Source organism: Cupressus sempervirens, chromosome 1 (genome assembly GCF_028749045.1).
Source record: "Cupressus sempervirens isolate cs-2001-9-10 chromosome 1, ASM2874904v1, whole genome shotgun sequence".
In the NCBI taxonomy this organism is placed as follows: domain Eukaryota; kingdom Viridiplantae; phylum Streptophyta; class Pinopsida; order Cupressales; family Cupressaceae; genus Cupressus; species Cupressus sempervirens.
The window spans coordinates 432,763,793-432,784,310 of NC_143118.1; the positions used below are offsets into that span (position 1 = coordinate 432,763,793).

General features: G+C 38.9%; 1 protein-coding gene across 5 annotated transcripts in view; it reads right to left on the reverse strand.

Moving 5' to 3' along the window:
* The window catches only part of LOC149578130 (vacuolar acid trehalase), a 303,065-nt gene that overhangs the window by 139,705 nt on the left and 142,842 nt on the right, over window positions 1-20,518 (reverse strand). For all 5 annotated transcript variants that reach the window (XR_016364224.1, XM_089827636.1, XM_089827640.1 and 2 more), the window contains exons 3-4: window positions 12,113-12,154; window positions 224-265 (exon numbers count right to left, since the gene is read on the reverse strand). Coding sequence is in view for 4 of the 5 variants with exons in the window: in XM_089827636.1 (XP_089683762.1) it covers window positions 224-265; window positions 12,113-12,154 (84 nt within the window). In the remaining variant the exon portion in view is untranslated. The remainder of the gene's footprint in view (window positions 1-223; window positions 266-12,112; window positions 12,155-20,518) is intronic.

Genomic DNA, 20,518 nt, shown 5'->3' on the forward strand with positions numbered 1-20,518 from the left:
ACCAATTTGAACAGTATAGTGATAGCAAATTATTGAAAAGGAAAATGTCGATGAGACATCATTTTTATAAGACATCCAATTCATAAGGTCTGCACTGAGGAGGTATTCAAATGCTAAATCGGAACCTAGCTAAAACTATAAATTTTCATCCTTAAATGGACATAGGAACATAAGGAAACTAAATTTCAATGAAGGTTTGAATTGAAATGGTTTTGTAGATCACCTTTAAGAATTCACCGCCCATCTCCTTGAGTAATGTCTGAATCTGCAGCAGTAAGGAGACAGAGAATATTTTGATACAAATTGAGCACATTTCTCTTAAAAGAAGAATAAAAGATTGATAAAAATAAAGCATAATTATCTGTTTTCTAATTTACAGAGTACAGACAGCTAAGATTTGATTCATCAACTATAACAAGAAAATGAGTATTACATCCTTCAGAAAATAGCATGTCCCAATGCAAGCAAACATTGATCAATGTTACCTATGTACAATGTCCCACTTTTCACTAGAAAGAAAAATTAAATTATTTATTTATTTATTATGTTGTTTAAACTTAATTTATTGCACCTGATATTTAATTATTTTTATTTGAATTAAAATAATTTTTGCATTCAAAAATCAAAGTACGAGTAGAATTGCTTTATAATGTAAATATTAAATTAATATTATTACATAATTACTATTGGATATTTCCAAAAGAAGTATAAAGGTGTTGAAGAGGGATTATGATTATTTGTAAGAACGCCTATAGTTCCAACTATTGCAAATAACTGGATTGCTTCAACTAATAGTTGTTCGACATTTTATCAAACACTTCGCATGCAAACTTGGATATTTGTTTGGTTTTTGTGTTGTCCTCAATTTTGACATCACAAAATTGGAGCAACCCTATGCAATTTACTCATGGATTCGTAGGTGTATGCTCTACATTTTTGATGTATTAGATAATGCAATGTAAAGGCAATCCGTCATCCTTGAATTGTACTTTATTTTGCATGTTTCATGCATCCTTTTTAAGGGCTTCCATCAACTTAATCACCTTATTTTTTTTCAAGACAAGTTTTTCTTCTCTGACTACAAACATTTGATTTTCGGTAACCAAGTCTATTTCTTCATTTTTGTTAGTTTTTTGTTTTATTTTTAATGTTGTTTTTACCCTAGGACTGTAGATTTTGAAATTCCACTTGTTTTGAGCTATCTTAGGCCTCAAACAGACTTGTCGAGCTAAAGTTATTAAGGAATTAATCATGTTGCGGGTTGGGTTTTTTGGCTTGACTACATATCCTTGTTTTTCAATTAAAAATCTCTCAAAAGTGGGCTTTTTATTGATAACTACAAGGAACAAAATTGTCATTTACATGTAAAGTGGGCTTAGAACCTCATTTTTAAATTTTGCATTAATTTGATGAGATTTAGACATAATTTTTAATGATTTTCTAATGTAATGGTGGGCTTCTCCAATCCTTTTACATATCTCTTTATTTAAACTATAGTTACATGTAAATTTAAAACATGAGAGACTTTTTTATACAATAAAGTGGAGTTTGCATCTAACATTGCATGTCATCACATATGCAAGTCATCTATTTGACTCCAAAATGCACATCCTAAGTTATCTAGGGCAATTTTGAACGTGTTTGCATGCGTAAATGGCTTCAAAAAGAGCTTTTATGTTTGAGGTGGCAATTTTGAGTTAACAATGCATGTGTAAAGGCCTTTAAAAAGCACATCATTATGAACTTGACACTTATTTTGTATAAAGAAACCCATGGTGGCGATTTTCAGACCATTTGCATATGTGTTTGGCTTCAAAAAGCCTGTCTTAAGTGACTTAAAGGCTAAGTGGTGATTTTATATGCCATTGCATATGTTTTTGATGTGTAAGACCTCCCAAAAAGCACGTTATTACTCATTATAGCTGTGTTTGTCATTAATAGGCTGGAAGTTTATCTTCATTCCTCCTATAGCTGCATTTTCTATTCAAGAGCTAGGTGGTGATTTTTCCTTCATTTGCATATCACTTTTTACACGTAAATGATATGTAGAACATGTTTTCTGCTGCATCTTGATTTAAAGGCTCGAAGTGGTGATTTTCATCTTGAATACATGCTTTCTCAAACATCAAACACCCATGTTTCGGGTAAAACAGCCTGTCTAGGGCATGTTTTGTGCAAAAACAGGATTCAACGGATCAAATGCATGATTCAATACCTGCATTTTGGATTCGGAAACTCATCCTAGGTCAAAAATGGTTCACTCTCAACTTGTATCTCATCATCAGCAAGCATGTTTTTCTTCTAGGGACCATTTTTGCTTGCCATTGCATCTTGTATCATACTCAATCATCCCTCAAGAAGAATATTTCCAGCACTAGGCACTCTACTATCACTCATCAATAAATCAAGAAAGCTAGGTGTCTCATAACCATACAAGACCATAAATGGTATCATCTAAATAGAAGATGGTAGGTGGTATTGTAGTATTGCTCACAAAGGTATATCCACTTAGCTCACCCCGTTTGTTATCCTACAATGTAGTTCCTTAGATATCCCTCTACCCAATTCTCGACTATTTCTATTTGACAATTAGTTTGTGGGTGGTAACTAGTACTTAGAGTGAGCTCAAACCCACATAATCTAAAAATCTCTTGCCAAAAATTACTCATGAGCTCATTGTCTCTATCATTGAAAATGCTCCATCATAGCCCATGTAATTAAAATATCTCAAGGAAAAAGAAATTTGTAACTTATGAAGTTGATGTGGTAGTGATCAAAAAGAAATGTGCATATTTAGTTAAATAGTCAACCACCACATAAATGTAATCTCTGCCTTGGGCTTTTGGCAATCCTGTATTGAAATCCACAGATATGCATTCCCACTTTTTGTTAGGAATCAAAAGTGGTTGCAATAAGACAGCAAGGTATGTGTGATCCTGTTTATTTTTTTGGCAAATAGGACATTCTTTGACATAGCAAAGAACTTCTAATTCCAGCCTCTGTCAAGTGAGCCTTTCCTGTATCTATCTATAAGTTTTGAAGTACAGGGAGTGTCTCGCCATCGGTGTATCATGAAAATTCCTTAACAGTATTTTTTCGATCTCCACTCTAGGGGTCAAAAAAATCCCTTTGTAAATAATAAGATCATTCACAACTGAATATTTGTCATCTTATACAGACCCCTCAATAATACTTGAAGCTCAATAGTCCTTTGCATACTCTGCCACAATTAGATGTCTCCAATGCTCTGAAATCTCAGCCATGGAGCCCAAACAGGGACAGACAAATAAAGCATCAACAGCTACATTTGGTGTTCCTAGACAAAGGCAATGTCAAGGTAATAAGATTGCAACTTTCTCACCCATTTCTGCTGACGATCACCAAGATCTCACTTCCCTAGGAAATGTCTCAAACTATTATGGTTCGTTTTAACAACAAACTTACCATCCACTAAGTACTACCTAAACTAGGCCAACGCATGCATAATGGCCAACATCTCTTTGTCTTATATATTGTAGCTCCTCTCACAACCTCTCAACTTCCTATTCTCAAATGCAATCAGATGTTTGTCCTGCATAAGGACTACTCCAATTCCCTAACCTGAAGCATCACATTGTAGATCAAAGGGTTTGGGAAAATCTGGTAATGCAAGTATTGAGCAAGTAGTCATGAGATGTTTGAACATATCAAAAGAGTCTTGTGCTTCTAAAGTCGAAACGAAAGCTCCCTTCTTCGTTAGATCTGTGTGTGGTGTTGCATGCTATGAATATCCATTAACAAAGCCACGTAACCCCAAAAAACAACTAAGCAATGTAAGATTCTCATGTGTAGGTCACTCAATTATTGTCTTGACCTTATTTGGATCCATGTGTACTCCTTCTGTATTGATGATGTGGCCTAAGTATAGCATCTCTATCAAGCCCAATTGACACTTGGATTCCTTGGCACACAAGGGGTCTTTGCCAAGAATACCCAAAACTATATCAAGATGTGCAATATGCTCCCTCAATGACATGTACACCAAAATATGATCAAAGAAAACCAACAAAAACTGCCTCAACTGTGAATGAAATGCTCTATTCATTGTGGACTGAAATATAGCATGTGCATTAGTCAACCCAAATGACATAACCAGAAACTCACAATGCCTACAGTAATACCAAAAGGTTGTTTTCTCAATATCCTACTCCCTCACACGTATTTGATGGTACCCAAACCTTAAATCAGTTTTGGAAAAATATTGGGCACCATGTAATTCATCTATCAACTCATCAATTCTAGGAATTTGATATTGATTTGAAATGGTCTTCTTGTTTAATAGCTTGTAATTAATGCACATCTGCAAGGTACCATCCTTTTTTTTTTACCAAAACTACAGATGAAGAAAATGGTGATACTAGGTCTAATGTGCCTCGTAGCTAACAACTCTTTGATTATTTTTCTTCATCTCATCCTTGAACTATTTAGGGTGCTCATAAGGAGTAACTATCACAATCATAGCACCCTTCTCCAATTCTATGATATGCTATATCCTTCTATCTGGAGGTCTTCCATGTGGAATCTCACTAAATACCTTATTATGCTTAATCCTCAATTCCTATATGTCTGGATAATAAGGAGGTTTTCGTTGTAATATCCCCGTCATAAAATAAATATAGTTATTTAAACCTTGTTATTGGGCCGATTGATTTAATATATCTCGGACCCATTTTTAATTGTTTCCATAGGTAGTTTGGCTGTCGGCTATCTTTGTACACCCTTGGGAGGTTTTCCCAACAGGTATTTAAGCACGGCTTGTAGGTAGTAGTGGGTATGCATTTTGAATTATTTCTTTGTACTACAAATTCTTATTGGAGTTCTCTATTGTTCACCATTTTGGAAGTGGAAGATCTTCCCTATTTGGCTTGTCCAATTTCGATGGGATTCAACCCTCACCCTATTCCGTCGCCTATAATACTTCACTCAAATCTGGCATATCGGAACACCCTCTTGTGGCAAATATTAATTTAAGGTTAATTGTGTGGAAATATCCATTCTTGTTTGACTCTATCTAATAAATTTGGGTTTATAGGTTTATGGTTGCTTCCATAATCATTTGCTTCCTGCATCACGAAGTGCATCTTCCTATACTCCAGGAGAATCAACAAACACAACTATAGACCACCATATGACATTCCTAAATCTTTGTGCAACACACAGCATCCCTAAATTATTGACCATACAATCTCCCTGTTGCATGTACGGCCATTCACACCGCACATCATTCCCCACACACTTCTACCATACCGACTTGCAGTGGATACTGTACAGCCTACATTATCCGTATGAACACCTTTTGGGCCACTGTACAGCTCCATTCTTCCCTCACCATATGGTCCTAGGTTTTACTCATGTATGGCTGTCAACATCACTCACCGTACGGCCATCTCATTACTCACCATATGACCTCTTGTTCTCGAGGCCTACAATCTACTCCTTGCCATACACAACCTCTACTTCTTGACACTCAAGAAATTGATAGATAGAGGAGGTATAAATCCAAGTACAAGGACAAGAACATCACAGTGGTATCAAAGTTTTTGATTCTGCAAGCCTGTGGAAGTGAATGCAAGTTTATACTCGAAGGAGAAGACAAAATAATCCTATTGATAGAATGGCAGATCATCAGGATCCTACAACAGAACTCGTGAATCTTTTAAGAGAGCTCAAAAGAAACCAAATACAAATCAACAAAACTCAAAGGCTGATGCAAGAAACACTACAAAAATTATCTGAGGGAAAGATAGCAGAAGAACAAAATGGGCATAGCAACGACTCAGTTTCAGGAAGGGCAAATTTTCAACCCTCTCACTCTCGACCCTCGATACCCATCTTCCTTCCAAGGACGGAAGCACCACACAAAGAAAGAGAGCCCACTTTTTAGGAAGTGCAAGAAAAACTTTGGGAAGATTGGTGAAACGCAAATATGGAAGGTGATATATCTTATAGAGACTATGTTGATCTAAGAATGAGATATTCTGGCGGGGGAAATCGGGGTTATTTCAATGATGATCTCAGGAGAGAGATCAGAAAGGTAAACTTATCGCCATTACCCCACAATCATGGGTTCTAAAGGCAAATACCTATTTCCAACTCAATCTGATGCCCGAAGAGGAAGCAATTAAGTTCGCAGCACTTCATCTAGAAGGAGTGGCGCACGAGTGGTGGAATCATGGGCTGGTCACTCTCGGACATGACCAAGTAACCTCTTATGTCGAGTTCACTAAGAGACTCATTGACTGTTTTGATGGGAAGGATCCTGAGCTAAACTTCAAAGATCTAGCTCAACTAAAGCAAACGAGCATGGTAGACAACTACATCACTAAGTTCCAAAGGTTGTTAGTATTAGTCACAGACATCTTTGAAAGACATCGAATTGTATTATTCATGGATGGGCTAAGAGAGCCTTTGAGAGGCTGGATCAAAGGGTTCAACCCATGTGCACTCAACGAAGCTATTAAGAAGGTGCGTGACATGGCTGCATCTTCCTCCAAAACTCACGCAACTACACCAACACCATCCCCACAATAAGACAAAGACAAGGAGCCAATTCAAAAAAAACCTCAGTTTGATGAAGATTCTCGGCAAGAGCTCCGAAGGAAAAAGCTTTGTTTCATGTGCAAAGTACCATGGGGACTTGGTCATCGCTGCCTTGGGAAGGGAAAGATTCATTACATTGAAGTGATTTTTGATGACGATGAAGGATAAACACCTGCAGTCACTAATGAAGAAATTACCCAATAGGAAAGAATAAATACTTGGGTACAAAAAGGGGGTTCCATTGCTACCCTCACTACAGCAATTGAAAGTGGTATCTTCAAGGTTCGTGGCACACTTCACGGAAAACAAGTCCCAATCATGATTGATAGTGGCACCACACTCAATTTCATCAATTCATCTTTGGTCACTAGTAGAGACTTGCACACAATTGAGCATGGAGGATTTGAGGTTAAGGTTGCAAGAGGAACCTTGTTACCTTGCACTCATGTGATCCCATGGCTACAAATTTCCATGGGAAACTATACCATGACAGATGAATTCTTTGTCATAGATTTGGTTGATACTAACATCATTTTGGGCATCCAGTGGTTGGAAACTCTTGACCAGTGCACCAAAAGTTTCAAAAGGATGGACTTTGATGCAATGCAAGGCAAGAGAATCCCCAAAGGAGATGTCCTAGCCCCCAGAAAATAACCACAGAGCAGAAATAGAATAACAATGCAAGCTCCGATACCAAATTACAATAATTTATTCATAAAATAACTATTACATGCAATGTGTCGGGCTGTAAGGCCTTCCCTGTTACGGCCAAATACAAAGCAAGAAATGCTTCTACAAGATCCCTCAAGATCCAATCCAAACCCTAGCTAGTCCAAATCCACACTATGGTAGAAACCTCCAAGGAAGATCTCAACTTGTGCTCACAAGCCCTCCAAGAAATCTCCTTGTCTCCCAAGCCTCAGCTACTAGCTCTCTTCAAAATTCGCTCCTCTACCACCTCCTCTTCTCCAAGATGGATGAATAATCACAATCCTGTTGTAAACTGCCTCACAATCGGTGCTCTGTCCACAGACTCAGGAAAAACTCGCTCTTCGGCTACTCTCTACACTCACTCCTCCTTTGAATGAATGACTAATTCTAAAGGCTTCACCACAACCCTTACTTATACAAATCTAAGCCACAAGTCGGCCCAGTATGCTACAAATTAAATATCCTTTACATTAACTACTTGAAGAGCCACAAGTTGACCTCCAACAGGAATTAAATACCAAATGCCTTTAAAGGCTTACAATAATTATTAAATACATCAAAATTAACTACCCAAGACCCAAATAGGTCCACTCAACCCCATCGAAATCCCTTAATCATGCAAGATAGCCACTACCCCAAGCTGCTCCTGCATCAACTTTTCATTTGAGGCATATGGCAAGAAGGTGCTGCCAAGAGGAATGTCAAATAAAGGATCAAGGGAAGTCACAATCAATAAGATGGATGCCATTTTTAATCATGATTGGACCCTAGACACTGCAAGTAAAAACACGATAGTCGACGCCTTACCCCATTCTTTGGATAATTGGCGGGCCCATCTATTGGTCGAGTACTCCAAGAACACTTTTGCATGTTAGTTGATCGATGGCTATGTACGGGATGAAAGATACAAAATGATAGATGACATCATTTACTTCGGCAAGAAGATCTACTTAGTACCTAACTCAGGACTGAAGAAGTTGATTACGGAAGGTTTCCTACAACCGGATTTGCATATGCTTGAGGACAAGCAAATTTTGGGACGGGAGGACTGTAATATCCCCATCATAAAATAAATGTAATTAATTAAACCTTGTTATTGGGCCGATTGATTTAATATATCTCGGACCCATTTTTAATTGTTTTCGTAGGTAGTTTGGCCGTCGGCTATCTTTGTACACCCTCGAAAGGTTTTCCCGATGGGTATTTAAGCACGGCTTGTAGGTAGTAGTGGGTATGCATTTTGGATTATTTCTTTGTACTGCGAATTCCTATTGGAGTTCTCAATTGTTCACCATTTTGGAAGTGGAAGATCTTCCCTATTTGGCTTGTCCGGTTTTGGTGGGATTCAACCCTCACCCTATTCCGTCACCTGTAATACTTCGCTCGGATCTGGCATATCAGAGCACCCACTTGTGGCAAATATTAATTTAAGGTTAATTGTGTGCAAATCTCCATTCTTGTTTGACTCTATCTAATAAATTTGGGTTTATAGGTTTATGGTTGCGTTCGTACATCATGAAGTGCATCTTCCCGTACTCCAGGAGAATCGATGTCATGTCCCCTATTTTCCTCCAATAGTATTTAATAATAAGTATAATAAAAATAAATGAATCAATTTAATAATAAATTATAATGTAATTTATTATTAAATAATACAAGATAATATAAAATAATATTATAAACAAATATAATATACTATTAATCAAAGATTATAATTAATATAATAAAATAATGAAACTCTTAATGTATCAATAAATAAAAATATTATTATCTATTAGACATGCCTCTTCAAGGTGTCTAATTGAAATAATATAAAAGACAGTCATCATGGAATGAGATAGGGGGAAAAAAGTATGATTACCTCTGAAGGAAGATGACAGGTTATAGATGAATCTAACATACAATATTATTCTATTTCAGAAAACTATACAAGAACGGAGAATACAGTCAACAACAATAATTAGTATATATTCAGAAAGCTATAAAAAATGGAGAATACATAGTCAGCGAACAATATGAGGCATGAATCATATATCAATGGAGGAGACATCGAATGGACTAATTGGGTAGTTTTGGATTGAACTTTGAACTCCATGGAGAAGGAATGTATTTAGTGCTTCAAATTCTCATACTCGATCAACTCGGTGAAGGGAAACTATATATTTGGGACAACATGGCAGGGAAGAGAGCCAACAAAGAACATTATAATTTACACAGCAGAGGCTATTATTCAGCGATTCATAGTGGATTGTTGAAGAGGTCTTCATTGTTGAAGACACTCAGCCTGGGTTGACAGATGATTCAGTAAAAATGACAAGAAGAAGATATGCAGCAATAAGTCTCAAACAGGGACGGTTCTGCAGTAATGAGAGAGAACAAAAACTCATAAAAATATTAGTACAGTTACTACCATTACATATGCAGTCTACAGGGCAAAGAAAAAGATCCAACTCAAAGACTTCACCTCGCACTCCATGTTGGCAAACAACTCTGCAAGATATACACCCAATGCAGTACAAAGACAATAAGAGGCATTCCAAGATATCAAATCTAAGGGTTAGAGGGACAAAGACAAATCTCCAGCAGTCAGCGAATAAGAAGAAAAGTGCAAAATTGCACAGATTACAAACTGGCCTTGATATAAGTCTGCAGCCCAGACAGAAGAACGGTTCATTAAATACAATCAGCACTTTGAAAGGACTTGAGAATACACTTGTATTTTATGTAGTTATCCATCAAACTGCCCCATTATTGTCACCAAAGTCATGGCTCCATATAGATACAGATTGTCACATGGATATATCCTAAGGACATTTTTTTTAAGGCCTTTATAAAATATGGATGTGAAGATAAGATCATTAAACATTTATATAGATATCCCAACAACATTGCCCCTTTACACTAAGTACATATCAGCAGGGGTATGTTGATTGATATAATTCAAGATTTATAAACAGGGGTATGTTGATTGATATAATTCAAGATTTATAAATGTACCATATCTAGGATCATTAATAATTTTGGGATACAAGTCTTTAGCATGCAAATAAGATACTTATACAATTGCCAGCTTTCCTTAAGCTACTGGATTTAGTGCAGCTTAAAATAGTCACTCCCTCCATTACAAGTAATTAACACCATCTAAAACTATTGGAGTATAAAATTTAATTGAAAGAGGTCCTTGAATATTGAATTTGTAAGAATGTTGTTCCAACTCTTAAGGTGTTAGTATCGGGGACACTACAATCAACAAACACAACTATAGACCACTGTAAGGCATTCCTAAATCTCTCTGCAACACATGGCATCCCTGAATTATTGACCATACGGTCTCCCTGTTGCATGTACGGCCATTCACACTGTACATCATTCCCCACACACTTCTACCGTAAGGAGTTGCGGTGGATACCGTACAGCCTGCATTATCTGATGGACACCTGCTTTTGGGCCACCGTACAACTCCATTCTTCCCTCACCGTATGGTCCTGGGTTTGATTCTCATGTATGGCTGTCAACATCACTCACCATATGGACATCTCATTACTCACCATACGACCTCTTGTTCTCTAGGCCTACAGTCTGCTCCCTCCTTGCAATACACATCCTCTACTACCTGACACTCAAGAAATTGATATACAGAGGAGGTATACATCCGAGTACGCGGATGGGAACATCACATTTGCTGCTTCTGTATTAGCATCAAAACACATCCTTCCTCCTACTCAACCATGCCATGATGCATGAAAGATATAGTTCTACAGCTAGTGTCTCTAAGGGCCTTTAACACATGGGTCTTCCCTTCCATCTAAAATCTCATTTCCATGACACAAAATTAAGGGTAAACTCACCTATATCATGAAGCCATGTCATTCCCAATACTCTCCCATGTTCACCACATAAAAATATGTGTAGTATCCCCAATATTTAGTAGGTTCTTGTAGTTGGCTTGGTCAATTCATCATCATGAACATCATGAGCTGACAGTGAGATTTGAGGGTCTCAGTTGTGGAGTTATTAGACTTAACTGTTGGTTCCGATGAGCTCAGTTGAGTTAGAGGAGTTGAGTGATGCTCTCATTTTTTTTTAGCTTCTAGTATGGATTCCAAGAATCCTAGAGGGAGCATCTATTTTTAGTAATTCCATGGTCCAACAATTGCAGTTTTAAACACAATTCCATAATTGACACAGTTTGAAAATTATCTGCATTCAGAAAAACTTAATGGAAATGATAAACACAATCCATGCCAAAAGTTATCAAATCCTTATGTCAGGCTAATGTATTCAAAGCAAAGTAGCGGTCTATCAAATTGATCATTGATAATGTTCCTAACACTTCTTTGAAACGATAATAATGCAATTGCTTAGTACCATATTTTCATATCTATGAATGGTGAATAAAATGAGACTATGAGCATTAAAGAAAGTTTCTTACCTTCAGAAAATTAATAGAAACTTATTATTCTTTATGGTGTTGATTGAAAATTCATTCCATAATGTGATATTTGTCCATTAAGACGGTAAAAGAACTTGTGTGATATTGTTAATTGCCAAACCTCCTCTCTTTTCTATATGTCTATTCTTGATGTAAATAGTGATGATGAACCTCATTGAGCTTTTTTCCTATTTACGACATATTTAACTCTTGAATCCAGAATATTTGCTCTAATAGAACAAAAGCATTAGGCTAACATTTCACTTTTCAGTACTTCAGTTGATTGCAAATAGGGAGAAATGTTGAACCTCCCTCTCAATTCAACTATAAATATAAATAAGAAAAAAAATCTCACGAGTAATTTAAAGATGGTTACTTCAGACTATGTACCTTTGCGATCTCTTTGTATTTAAACCCCATCAGCAATAAAGCCTGCCAAAAAACCACTTTGGTATTTAGAACCACATTTATGTTAATATAATAAAAAACTTGATTTAGATTTTCAACCATCAAGAAACTTGATTGTTAGATCATGTTCTACAAGAATATGTCAACAATTCCTGATTTGCATATGACACAGTGTGAAATTAATATTCAGTATCGCATGTAGGATAGTGAACCGTACACACAAAGTAGTATTATTGTTTCCACATGTTGGATGAGTCTTGTGTCAGAGTAACCACAAATACTTTATTCTCGGCATCCTAAAAGACATAAATTAAGAGAAATTAAATTAAATTGAATGTAACATTGCTACACAATTATAAACTCCATATGCACTCAGCATCACACTGCAACATATCATCAGTCCTATTATTCTGACATTGTAATGAGGATACATAAAGTTCTTTATATATTACCAAGAACTTGAATTTTGTTAATACTATAATAGACCAGCATTTGAACATCAACTTCAGTAAAAGTATCTGATGTCACAGAGTTCAATAGAAGTTGGCAGCTTAAGATGTGGGAGAACTCAGAATGTTTTTACAAAATTTATGACATAATGAAGACAGAAAATCTCTTGAGTTGCAACCATGGACTCCATGACCAATGAAAAATGAATAAGTGGCTGATAATAAATTAGATTAATTGCATTACTGAAAACATTTGATTTTATTGAGAGTTCTATGGTCTCTAAGAAAGTGCATTTACATTTATATGGGCTGGGAAGAAGATGTCTTCTGAGGATCATGAAATTTTCTGGATTGACTCAGATTTAAAGATGGATCGTCATCCACAAAATTATGTCTAGCCTCTAGGTATTTCACACCAAATATTATGCAGAAGTTTCATAGGAAGGATCCAACATTCACCAAATACTTAAAAGAATGTTCTTAGATCTGATATATCTCATGGGTCAGAGGTTGAAAAACTAGAAAGCATATCTTATCGAAATTTTATCAAGTCATTTCAAATCAGTTTTTCTTATTCCAGCGACCCCAATTGAAACTAAAGAAATGATGAAGACAAGTAAAAGGATCTTAACAAAGCTTATAAAAGGAGAATTACATTACTGTCGATGTAAATGCTGCCATGTCAGCATACTTACTTTGAAAATTTATTACAGAAACACAGAAAAAACTCCAGTATTCCAACCATCAGCCAATAAAAGCATCGTTGTAAATTTCAAATAGAGTGTAGATCTTCTTTAATGGCTAGGAATAAATCACTTTAATGCCTCAATAGATTTAGGTAAAGGGTTCTGTTTAGTCTCTTGTCACTTTGAAAAGATACAAGCAAAACCTCTACCAAATCAGCACTAGCTATTCCTAATTCCAGTAGTCATGCAGCCCCTCTCTTGCGAATGTGTTATGTGCTACAGATTTAAATTAGGTGATCCACAAAACACAACAATCCCTTCTATCCCTTGCACCCTCCCCCATCTTCCCCTATACTTCCCCAAGCACTTGGCTGGCGCCCTCACTGTTGAGTAACTCCATTCAACGTTTTGTTGCCAAGAATTTCATGCCCATTGACCCACAACAATTTTCTGAACTTAATTGAGATTCCTTATCAACCTCTAACACCACTACATACTCTAAAGCATGCATACAACTCTCAGAAAACAAAACTCTTCCTAACACATGGCATTGGAAAACCTAAATAACTCTCCAAAGGCTGTAGACTGCCATTGAGATCAAAAGAAAAATGGCTTTTCTTCAAAATCTGTAATCTCCTAGTTGGCCAAGGTTACACAAAAACTAACAGATTACTATGCAAAAAATGCTATGGATGTCCTTCACATTCCAAATAATCTTGGGCCACCTATGCTACATCACCTTTCTACCTAGGAAATAGCTGCAATAGGAAATTGAATCCAACAAGATATGGTTGCTCATGAATATTGTGATGTGGAGCCTAATTAGACTCGGAGGTTTATTCAGCACAGTTTTCTCCCCATATTATTTCTACAGGGGTCCCCAAGACGGGGTCAAGGGGCAGCACCCTAGGTGTGCTCCCTATCGCAGTACAAGGTGGGGTCGAGGGGCAACACCCCTGCGTGGGTTTCCACAACCAAAAATGCCCTTATATTCTCAAAGGCATTGTTTGCTATTTTTTCCATTGGACAACTTATTCTAGCCCTAATTTTGTAGGTGGCAAAAGCTTGTATAAAAGGCTTAGGGTTAGGGATTTCATAATGTGTGGTGATATTGTAGCTTCTTGCGGCGGTATTGAACTATAAGGGATTGCGGATTGTAACCACTAGATAATAATAATATTGGACTTGTTGTTGGTGGACATAGCCTAGGGATCGGGTGAACCACGTTAAATCTTGGTGTCTTCTATTCTCCTCTATGCGATCTATTATTTTCTAATATTGGTTATATTTGCATGTAATTGTTATTTCTGTCTGAGGTTAATCCTAACAGTGAACAATGCTAGAAGAGGTAGAAATTTCACAATCATGGGGGAACCTAAAAATTTGGTGTCAATCTATTCTTTTAACACTCAAAACTATTTTGTATTCTATCTTTTTAATACATATGAGTGTATTCGAGTTTTGTTCCACTACAACATGCAAAATTGTAATAAGCCCTACTTGCTCACTCCTGACTATGTTGAAGAATAATTCTCTTTGAAAGTTTATTTTTTCTTGTGTTTTGAGATATATGATATTTGCAATTTGCAGAATATACGAATAACAATGCTTTCAAATGCAAAGTAAATGATTATGATCCAAACTCCAACTTTATTCGTTATTGATCAAATTACAAATGCTCAGCACATATCCAATAAACTTTATTTATATAAGAACCTGGTATTGATAAGTGACGTTGGGAATTTGATGAAGAAATAATTTGCAGCAGATGTTCAAACCCACGCCAATGATCTCTCCACCCAATCGCAACCTTAATACAGAGTTTTCTGCCACTGTTTGGTAATGAAACGCTGTTGTACATGTAACGCAGATGTATTTGTCTTACCCGCAGCCCTTAGATTAACCACGCCACCAAATATGATTAATAGCAGATGATAATTGGCAAATGCTGCTCCAGCAGTTTTAAACGCTTCTCATATAGATGCTTCCCAATGGGAGTGACGTCAATGATTTTGCAAAGAATTTAGATGCCAAACTTAATTCCCTTCCTTACTCCAACTCGCAGCAATGGTAATTGACAAAACCTCAGAAAATGCCTTCAATTTTCAGCTTGGAAACACAGATCAGAATTCAGTAAAAGTACAATTCAATTCAAAGTGCAGATGAGTAATGAGGAAATCTCAATTCCTCCAAACCCCACGTTGAAACCCTTCAACATTTCAATTTCTTAAAACATAAGCAACGTGAATGAATTGTTTTCTCACAAAGCATTGCTTTTATAATAATTAAAGATGTCTTCTTCAAGACACCAAAAGCAAGTAGCTTCTCTCACACACTTTTCACTAAAGAGCCTTCATTAATACACTTTTGAATTAGACACCTTCATTTAATACCTTCAAATTAATAATAGAAGCCTCTCGAGCTAAAAGCTTCATGAAGACACTTTTCACTTAAAAGGATTCTTCAACACACATTTCACTTAAAAGCATTGCTTTTAAGAGTAATTGAATCAAGGAAAGTAGTGACAAATTTACACGGGAAGCAATATTGGTTGTGTTTAATAATCAAATGAAAGCCAATATTCAGTTAGGCCTCGATGACTATTGGCAACGAAGGCATATATTATAGACAACAATATACATTAGATTTCTAAGACAAGTCTTGGCACGATGATATGCAGCGATAGAATATATATACATATATATACAGAAGTTGGTGAGTCAACATGAGAAATATCATAGTTTGCGAATGTAAAACAAGAAGGAACCATTGATACAGAAGCATATGCGACGACCATCATATGTACTTACAGAGATATCATTCACTACAATCGATGAACAGAATACCTCAGCAGCACGGTCTCTTTTTTCTCAGTGATCTGCGATCATAGGGTGTCAACATATAAATGTACAGTGACCTTAATATGCAGAGAATGGAATTTTATTGAGATGGAAATCAAAAACAAGACTTTTGATTGGCAAAGAAATACAAGGCAGCAAGTTCGTGAAAATTCCTCTTCAGCATCATGTAAATGCAGCATATGATGAAGACAAGTGACATCTATAAACATTGGCAACATACATATACAAATGGCATCAAGAGTTCCAAGTCAGCAGCTTTGCTGGCATATCTATTACAAATGAACAATAACGAGAATCAAAACTTCCTAAAGAAGCAGATTGTTTACCGTACAGGTAAAGTAAATGAACGCATACAGAAAGTAACAGCGGAACAGTAGCATAATATTCGCAATAGTAAGTGAATGATGAATTACAATGATCCCGGACGAGATATAAATACTACTGCCGAACCTTCCCGAAGGAGTCCGTCGGCCACAATTATTCTATCCGTTACAAACTATTTACCGCTAGACCGTCGGCTACAGAAACATCGCCGGACCGTCGGCTACAGAATACAAAATACCGCCGGACCGTCGGCTACAGAAACACCGCTGGACCGTCGGCTACAGAAACATCGCCGGAACCATCCAGTCGGCTAACACCATCCCCCCAAAAAGAAAAGTCGTCTCCTGACGACTGACAAAAAATTAGCAAAAAAAATACATTTACAGAGTGACTACAACAAGAGAAATTTGCTTTCGACAGATCACTGTCACCTTCGTCCCATTACATCTGTAGCCTCTGCTAACACAATACTGTCTCCTCAAGCTGACCTTGATAGCCACCTGTGCTGCTTTCTCTGTTTTCAATTCCTCGGTACCCTAAGCCAAGTGTCGTTGCACTGCCTCCAACCGGATGATCAGCTCCTCCCGAGCTCTCTACGCATCCACCAAGACAGCCTCACAGCCAACACCTGCTCCCACTGCCTCTGGTACACAGAAAGTCCATGCCTGCAGCAACTTCAACTCTTCTCAACTGGTCAGACTCCCACGACTGGGGGTCCAGGGGGCAACGCCCCCGGCGGGGTCGAGGGGCAGCACCCTCGCACAGGAATGCATGGATCACACCATTTCTGTCATTATCTGCCGATTCTGCACTCTTTCTGGCAACCACGAATGCGTCCCCTTCCCTTTGGCATCATCTGTCACTCATTCTGAACAACTTGATTCTGTCGACGTTTTTTTTTTTTTTTTTTTTTTTACTGAACCTCTGCGTCACCCGCGGCCTTCCTGTTCTCCCTGCGGCCTTTCTGTTCTCTCCGCAGCCTTTCTTTTCTCCCCACGGCCTTTCTTTTTCTTCCCGCGACCCATTCTTCTCCTACCCGCGGCCTTCTTGTCGTCGCCCGCAGTCTTTTCTCTTACCGTCGGAGGCTGCTAAAAATTCTGGCGGAAATGATTGTAAGGCCCGCGGCTATCATTGGCGGAGGATGTGAAAAAATTTTGTGCCCGCGGACCATTCTTCCACCGGTGGCTTTCTAGCGAGGATTTTCTAAAATGTTATGCCCGCGGCTTCACACTCCGCGGGGGTCTCTTGCCCGTGGACCCGCGGAACTTTCAATTTCACTGGCCGCAGACAGCTGTTGCCCGCAGGGCCTCCAACTTCGACGCCCGCGGGGTCCTCCAACCGCTGTTGCCCGCGGGACCTCCGGCAGGTGTTGCCCGCGGGGCCTCCGGCAGGTGCTGCCCACGGGGCTTCCGGCGGATGTTGCCCACGGGGCCTCCGGTAGGTGCTGCCCGCGGGGCTTTTCCATGGCTCTTTTTTTTTTTCCAATTTTTTTGTTTTTTTTTTTTTTTTTTTTTTTTAAATTTTTTATCAAAATTTTATTTTATTTTATTTTACACATCAAATGACAGAGGTACCTCCATTTTGCCTCCAGGCGTCATCATTCTGCAACGACAACGGAGTCAGCTGGCCATCTTGTGACAGCGATGGAGTCTTTCTAGCACCATATATTTTGAATTTGGATCTGTTGACTGTCGGAGGTACCTTCTACCTATCCAGGGTTGATAATCTGATCGCTCCATTGTCACCGACCTTCCGAATCTGATCCTTAAACTTTTCCACTTTGATTTCATTTTGACTGTCGTACGCCTTACATTTGTTCTGTGCCACCCCTGTCGCCCACTGTGCCTGCGGTCGTCGCACAACTGGATTATTTCCTTGCTGTCGGTGCCCTTCCACTAATTTTATGCTGCAGTGTGACCTTTTCTTTCCGCGCGGTCTATTCACCATGTACCGGACAGTGGAATCTTTCATTTTTTTGTGTTCAAACTGTGTGTTCTTCCCCTCAGCTTCAGCCATAGCAGCTTTTCCTTCTTCCGCTTCCTAGCATTCCTGCGGACATTCATTTTTCTCCTTTTTCTCATCTTCGTCAACCCTTAGCATATTGCAACTCGGAAAGAGTTCGTAGTCTTCTATCTGCCAGTGGTAAAGGCCATTCACTGAGTCCAGGTCGTCGTCATTCGATCCTCCGTCAAGTCTCAATACTCCTTCATCCGGTTCCATTCTCCTCTTTCCTTCATCATCACTCTCGCCTTCACTGTCAGAATCTGACAATGCTGCCTCCTCGCCAACCATTTGCGTGTGCAGGTCAATTATGAATCTTTTGCCTCTGCGCTCCATCGATAGGGTATTGCGTTTCCAATCATGTTGTACTTTTGCTTGCACCAACCAATCCCATCCCAGAATAGCATCATAGCCTTTTCTTTTTAATGGAATGACCACAAAATCCAATAAAAATGGTTGCGTACCAATTGTTACCGGTTGCGCTTTCAGAATTCCCAACGGTTTGATTCCATGTTGGTCTGCCGTGAGCAATTGAAATGCAGGTGGCCACAGCGTCGGTTTTCCCAACTTCTTCCAAGTATCCTCCGGCAACACATTCACGCCGGACCCTCCGTCAACAATTGTCTCTGTCAAAACATTTCCCAAAATCCCCATCTCGACGACCGCTGGATGCCATCCGGAGGTGAGTGCCAGCAGCATTGGGTCTGTTGTCATTACTTCCCTACTATTCCTTCGTGTGTCCTCCGGTGCTTTCGAAAACGGTGTATGATTCAGAATAGCCATCCGTAACTGGGGCATTGTGAGAAGGAGGTCACTTATCTTGACCGGTATCTCCGTTTGTAAGATCTGTCGTACAATGCTTTGTTCTGCGAAGTTCTTTGCCAAGGTGCCGGTGATGTCCTTCAACTGAAATGTTTCCACCGACGATGCCTTTGCAATGTCCGCCTGCACTTCCCCCACTTTTCTCTTTTCCTCCGCTTGGCTCCGTGTAATTGCCAGAACCTCCTCTACATCCGTGCCGACAGTGATCAAGTTTACTCCAGCCTTTGGACACTTGGAATCTTCGTGATTGCCGGGTCCGCACCATCTGCATAATAATTTCGGTGTGTTTGCCGCTGTACAATCCCGCGCAAAATGACCCCACAAATTACATGCTCGGCATTGAACAATCGGCCGTCCGTTTGCATCACACTGGGTTCGACTTCGGCTTCCATTATTATTGTTATTATTGTTATTATTTTGCCCTCTGTTATTATTCCTGTATCCTCCGAATGTAGCACCGGCAGTATTCGTGTTTCCGCTACTACCCGACGGGGAAGCCTCCTGTGTGAGAAACACCTGCGGAGATCCTCTTGTCTTCATGTTAAAGGGGCACTCCTTTGTCGAATGGCCCATGATCTGACAAATGTCACAGAATTGGTTCTTTGGACACGATCCTTTAGTATGCCCGTCTGTCTTACACTCCGTGCACCACAGCTTACTGCCTTTTGGCTCCTTCTGCATGTTTTTAAATTCCTTCATCATGCGAACCATATCCTTCTGTAGGGCACGAACCTTCTTGCTGCTGCCTTCGTCGTCGCTACTATCATCCTGAGCGGATTCATCATCATCAGAGTCAGAGGAGCTGGTTTTCTTCTTCTTTGTCTTCTGCGCACTTTCAAGATCGAGGGCTCTGTTGTAAGCATCGGCATATGATGACGGTGGCACAATTTTCATTTTCCTCCGCAGTTTCGAGCGTAGGCCGTCCACAAACCACCTTTTCTGCAATCCGTCCGCTGGCTTGCTTTCCATTTTGTTTATTAAGTCTTTCAATCTCCTGGCGTAGACACGAACAGTTTCGTGCTTCCCTTGCTTGGTATTGAAAATTTCCACTACAATTTCATTATCATCCCGCAAGAGTTTAAATTCGGCCAAGAACTCCTTTTTAATGTTATCCCATGTATCCAGCTTCTGCGGATCCATATCCGAAAACCAATCAATCGCGACACCCCGTAGGGTTGCCGGGAATTGCTTGGCCCATTCGTCGGCATCTGTGATTCCATTTGCCCGCCAGATCGTCTCACATGT